The 6,697-nt window shown below is 30.8% G+C and overlaps 1 protein-coding gene across 1 annotated transcript; it reads left to right on the top strand.

Annotated features, from left to right (window-relative positions):
* Nucleotides 1–1,167: 1,167 nt before the first annotated feature.
* On the top strand, nucleotides 1,168–1,980 carry LOC149486034 (uncharacterized). The gene has a single exon (XM_089698764.1). The coding sequence runs from the start codon at nucleotides 1,168–1,170 to the stop codon at nucleotides 1,978–1,980; it is 813 nt and encodes a 270-aa protein (XP_089554890.1).
* Nucleotides 1,981–6,697: the final 4,717 nt, after the last annotated feature.

Below are 6,697 nucleotides of genomic sequence, written 5' to 3'. Positions count from 1 at the left end.
TAAAGCATTTTGAAATCTTCTTTGTATTTGCTATTTATTTTCATGTCCTATCACGATTCTTAATTCCATTGTTAGTTAGTATCACAATAAGACTGAAATAGTATAAAACAAAGTCGCTTTCTCTGTCCCTATGTCCCTTTGTACGCTTAAATCTTTGAAACTACGCAACGGTTTATATCATCCATTAAATAGTGGAGAAGTACTGTTATTTTTGAGGTTTCTAATGTGATGTCGTAAATAATTAGATTTTTTTCCGCTTACATTGCAAACGCAGGCTGAACCCTACGAGTTTTATCAAAATAATGTACTAAGTATTGTACACATTGAAAAGGTCTACAGAAAAGTCCGTGATGGTATACATATATCTATCTCTTATGGATAATCCACAATAACTTTTTTTGTCATTTACTTTTTCATACATTTCCGGTAACATATATAAATCTCGCGTCACAATGTTTGTCCTCAATGGACTCCTAAACCACTTAACCGATTATAATAAAATTCACACGCCATGTGCAGTTCGATCCAACTTGAGAGATATGATAGTTTAAACATGTAGGTACCACGGGCGAAGCCGGGGCGGACCGCTAGTGTATATATTAAAATGAAACCCGTTTTCCTTGGTCACGGCATCACGCGTGAACGGGTGGACCGATTTCGATAATTCTTTTTTTATTATATTCCTTGAAGAGCGAGGATGGTTCTTATGTAGAGAAAACGTAAATATGTACCTACCACGGACGAAGCCGGGGCGGACCGCTAGTATTATATATATTTAATTTCACTCGGTAGGATTAATTTTTATACGCTATGTGATAGAAATGTGTTAATTTTTAAAATCATGCATCTTCAATAATTTAAATTAATTCCATTACATATTTACTGTAGGAATTAAATATAACATTTAGGTATACAACTTATAGTAATACTGTTATGTATTCAAAGAATTTAAGTTTTTTATTACGTGATATCCTCATTAAGTTTTATTATTATTTATGAATAAGATTGAAACACCTCAATAGAAAAATTATAATACTTAAAACATTTACGCAATATATGCATAAATCTGCTGACGAATATTCATAGTAACTATGGCGATAGTAATTGCTTACTGTGAAAATTTACAGTTAACTATCTAGTCGTATATTTTAAATAGAACTTTTCAAGATGACATACATGATGTTGCTCGTAATATTCAATTTTATTTTTTTGATGAGTATTTTGAATACATTTGCATTCGGTTTGGAAAATCATTTAGAAAGTCTAATAACTTCAGTGGATAAACCAGATAAGAGTGGAAAAAGTGGAATTCAGAGCAGACCAGGATCATGCAACGACGTTGTTCTAGAACCTCAAGCATTTAATTATTACTTTGAAAAAATGTTCCCGTTATCTACCATAATAAGACAAGAGCCAGCAGAAAAGGAGGAAAATTATCAAAATAATTTCCAGGTTTTGAAAGATGAAGTAAACATACCTGAAGGATATTATTTAAATGATAACCAGATCAGTCACAATGGATATTACATCATTGATCCCTACGCTTTTCATCCAATTTCACCACCGAATTCAATACAGTTTGACCAAATCATCCCACAAGCTAATACAAACCTGAACGAAGAAGCAAATAAACCACGTTATACGAGAACTATACCTGATAATTCCAAAAAAGATATCTGGGATCAACTTTTACATGACAGCATGATAAACAATATTTTACCAACGATGCCTATTCCATACGTTCACAAATCATCCCCATATTTGGACAACGCTTATGGACCTTACAGGCCAAATTATGATGCGGATTCAAACAGGAATGGATGTGGAGTGCCAATTTATTTTAGCTGCACTCCAAGAATAACATATGATACTAGTGTTATGGATCGGCCTTCATGTATGTATCCAAGTTATACAAAGGAACACGAAGCCCAGGACAGTCCGAAGCAAAACATTAATAGCAAAGTGCCTCTAAAGAATTAGCCATAAATCATAATTTGTGTAGAAAAACGCTGAAAATGTATTAATTCAATGCGTGTTAATAAAATTATTATACACTTCTTTTGTGTTTTATTTCAAATACTATCACACATATTTCAAACATTTTATTGTTTTCGATATAAATCATAGCAGTAGGTATAGAGAATGTAAACCGTAAGAGATATTTTTACAATTCACCTACATAAAACAATATCTATTTTTTAATATTGAAATACACTTAAATATAGGTATTTACTATTTAAATTAATTCGGATGACGTCAATTTCAATGCAATACTTAGCAGAAAACATTTGAAAAACACATGCTCTACATTGAAGTACAGTTGTTTACAAGTCAATGATCTGATTTAATATGATTATAAGATAAGTGTCTTTGTGTATTTTTTCCTGTTTATTTGTGATTATTATGGCAATATATGTTTCCTTTAGGGTGTGTATAAAGGACGTCTGTAGATATGTATATTGCAGCGTCATTATTTACACGAAATAAAATTAATTTACAATAACTTTAGGTTGATCAAAAATTGAATAGGCTGGTCGATGGAAGTAGGTAGTAACTTATACAGATAGGTAGGTACTAATTGAAAAAAATATAGGAATTATCATTATTTTTTTCAATCTATGAATTATTAAATGTAGAGCAATTGGAGCTCAAATTTCAAGTCAATATCATACAATGCATTTACAATTCAAATACGTTAAATTGACTAATAAATATATTGTAAGTGTTGTAATCATTTAATTCATCGATATACTTTCTACTATCAACTCGAGTGAGTTAGAATACGAGTAACATTGAAATTTTCTTATTAACTTTACAAGTCAAATTCAATAGGTGATAATTTTTCATCAATTTTCCTCAATAGCTAAATTTCAATACAACTATGTCTAGACTAATGAAGAAGATGTTTATCAACACAAATTGTTACATTTATAAGTTAAGTATAGGGCATTTTGTAACCCAACCAGAACAGAAGGAAGTAAAGAAAGAAGAAAGTTATAGCTCAACAATACATTTTGAACATAATTAAAACCTTTATTTTAAATGGGAAGTATTTTTCACTAAATTTCCGTCAAAACCAAAATTTTCTTATTGAAAAAGTCATTTAAGTGAAGTCCCATATTATAATATATTGGGGTAGATGCATTTTTATACATCTGCAGTTTCACGGATCGATTTTCTTTTGGGACAAGTAGGTGATCAGCCATCTGTGTCCTACCAGACCGAGACATTTTTTTTCTTCGTCTCCACCGGGAATCGAACCCAGGGCCCCTAGGTGCTACGCTCACGCGTCAACCACTGTACTAAGGAGGCGGTCAGCGAAAGTCATATGCTCTATTACAATTAACTTAACCATGATAGAGTTTCTTCTATATTGTTTAATAAATAATAATAATTGTTTCAGATTATACCGAATGTCCTCCCGGCGAATTAATGGGAAGGAATCTTCAATGCATCATACGACGAAAAACTACTACAACTGAGACTTTATGGCATTATTATGACATGCCCACTTGATTCATAAATATAAAAAAAACTGTTATTAAAATATCCTAGAGACAGTATCGTTACATTTCCTAGTATTCTTTTTTAACCTTAAATTGTTGTTACTTATAATTAATTATTAAAAAAAAGTACCAGAAGCTCTATCGAGTTGAGCACGTTTTGATTATTACTCTCGTTGATAATTTTTATTTAAAACACTTGATAAATGCTTGAAAGATCATAATTTCTTAGCTTCCAGAAATTACACTTAATACATACTTATAAAATACTAGCGGTCCGCCCTGGCTTCGCCCGTGGTACCTACATGTTTAAACTATCCTATCTCTCAAGTTGGATCGAACTGCACATGGTGTGCGAATTTTATTATAATCGGTTAAGTGGTTTAGGAGTCCATTGAGGACAAACATTGTGACACGAGAATTTTATATATAAGATACTTATAAAATATTATGTTAGTTATAATGTACATTCAACACGAGGCGAATAAGCAACCATCAATGAACCTTTGTATTTTAACAACATGATGCAAGAGAAGTACTTTAAAAACATATTTGCTGTAAGGAAAGGAATGAATTCAAAAAAATGACGTATTATCATGAGGTCACTGGAAAAATAACCAGACGGCTTGTCGCAGCTGCTTTTCTGCGTCAAATTTATGACGCAAGTGTTCTTTAGGTAAACAGATAACAAGATTAATATCATTTAAAAGGGTGGTAAAATAAAATCCGTCAACCATTTCGCAACGAGACTCTGAATTAATTGTTTTGATATATTCGCAAAATCTTTTAAAATATATTCGTTTATAAAAGAATCGAAAATGAAACTGATAGCGTTGGTGTTTGTTTTTGTTTGCTTCGCAAGTGTTTTTGGGAGGAATATTCATCCTGGTTATGAAACTACTTGGGAGGACATAGAAAATGGAGACGTTATACCTATGGTGAGTAGAGCTTGAGCTATAAAAGTGTTTATTTATGGTAAAAACGTGGTGGACCACCTGCCCCTTTGCATTCTTGCCATAAAAAATCTAAAGAAACTTCTGTATATAGGAAGCCGAATAAGATTTAAAATAAAAACACTTTAGTTAACCGATCGCCATAGTGTAAAAATTATTTATTATTGTTGCCATTCTAGATGCTACGATGAATATTTAAATTAACTATAGGTAGAGCAGAACGAAATTGTCAGAGTGATGTTCTGCATGCATGATTAACTTTTAACGCTAAATTATAGAAATAATAGGCCAATACTTAATTTCATCTGATGATTGCTACATCCACGCAGGTACCTTACTGTTAGAATCTATTGACTATTCATGTTGTTGCCTAAAACTAATTACATTAGGTACATCAATATAGTAACCACTTTAAAAGCAATTTCTTGTGAAAAGTAAATGAAGGAAAATTTTATAAATGTTAGATTGTAATATCAACGAAAAAAAAAAATGAATGACCGATAGTTAAAGTTACTACGCGTGATTATGATAACACGGTAATTATCAATGAAATAACTTTGTTTATTTTACAAACAAAAAACCCACATTGACATCTACGTATCTAACTAATAAGTAATAGCATAACTTAACACGCAGCTATATCTCCGACCTCCGTGAATAGATGATATGGATTTACATTGTATTATTGTAATGTATATTTTATCTCTTTATTTAACTTACAAAACAACAACTTTCCAACTTTGTTTAACAAACCAATCCAGAGATGTAAAAAATACTTTAAGAAATGTATTTAAATACAAAATATCGTGCTAATAAATTAATCTTTTTGCTTTCAGAACGTACTTTTCAACGTGAAGCTAAACCGATTTGTGCCCGTGAACAATCCTCTCTTTTTCAAATTCTCTGAACCATGTCAAAACGGATTCAAGAGAGATGCGAGGGGTATTTGCCGAGATGTATGGGATTGAAGATAATTACTTCGTTATTTAATATATTATTTTATATATGTTGAAAAATATCAGAAATGATTGTGGAATAAATCTGTATTAGAATAAATATGATTATTAAATGAAAATGTAAAACGGTGCATTTACATCAAACGAACATAGAGCTAGAGCAAGAGCATTCTTTCATGATCTTTTAGTGTAAACGATAACTAGTATTCAGTGTTGTTAAGTATTAGAACATTTGCATTAAATCTTTTCGAACGCACTAAGAACAACGAAAGCATGCTCTACCAGCTCTACGTCTATTTCCACTAAAATAATTTGGCATAGGTTAGAATGAGCTTTCGCTCGTTTGATGTAAATGCACCGTAAGAATTAAAATAAAAACGTTTTGCTAATTTGTTAAATCGTTTGGCAATGATGAAACTGAAGCTTTAATTAAATATTTTTGTGTCTGTATTCTAGAAGTTAAGAATATATAATACAGTGCCACAAACTTATCTGACCCGGTGGCAAAAACTGGAACTACGTGCCGCCATTTTGAAATGTCACATTTTCACAGACTTTTCATACGAAATATTTTGTTTATATAAAAGAAAGCGACATCAGTGACACTGTCACCGGGTCAGATAAGTTTGTGGCACTATATGTAAGTTATTAAAATAAGATATTTATGGATGACGAAGTTTCTATGCTTTAGGTATTATTTTATTAATATATTTTATTGAAAGAAATGTTTCACAGTTTTTTATTATTTTTTACGCCTGATACACAAGTATCTGATTCAGATATACTAGGTATACAAATATTTTGATGAAATTTATAAAAATTGAGATTAAAAATAAATCTGAGAAACGCTTTTTATTGATACAGAATATTATATGTAGCTAGGTATAGGTAAAAATAAATAAAAGCACTTGGAAATATTTCGACACTTTAATGAACACTCTTACAACAATAAATTATACATTTTTTACAAAGAATTTACATTCATTACCAAAGACGTCTTAGACTGTATTATATTTAGAGGTTCGACAAATTTAACAAAGGTAGTATAAATGAACCTTAAGTAATAATATCCTATTGATATTGCATATCCTATATTCATTAAAAATCTGAGATCACTGTATTTCACTAGTCATTTACATCGCTAAAAACATAATTACACCAACACAAAAATTCCAACAATATTTTATAAACAAAAATTAAAACAGGTCACAATAATTTTACACTCACACAACAATTTACCAATTTACATTAACAATTTATTACCCTCAATTAGTTCTGGAAATAC

This window comes from Colias philodice, chromosome 9, assembly GCF_061535455.1.
Source record: "Colias philodice isolate Cphi_HAF_F1 chromosome 9, ilColPhil1 Martin Lab GWU primary, whole genome shotgun sequence".
NCBI classification, from domain to species: Eukaryota; Metazoa; Arthropoda; class Insecta; order Lepidoptera; family Pieridae; genus Colias; species Colias philodice.
This window is presented reverse-complemented; position numbering and strand designations above follow the sequence as displayed.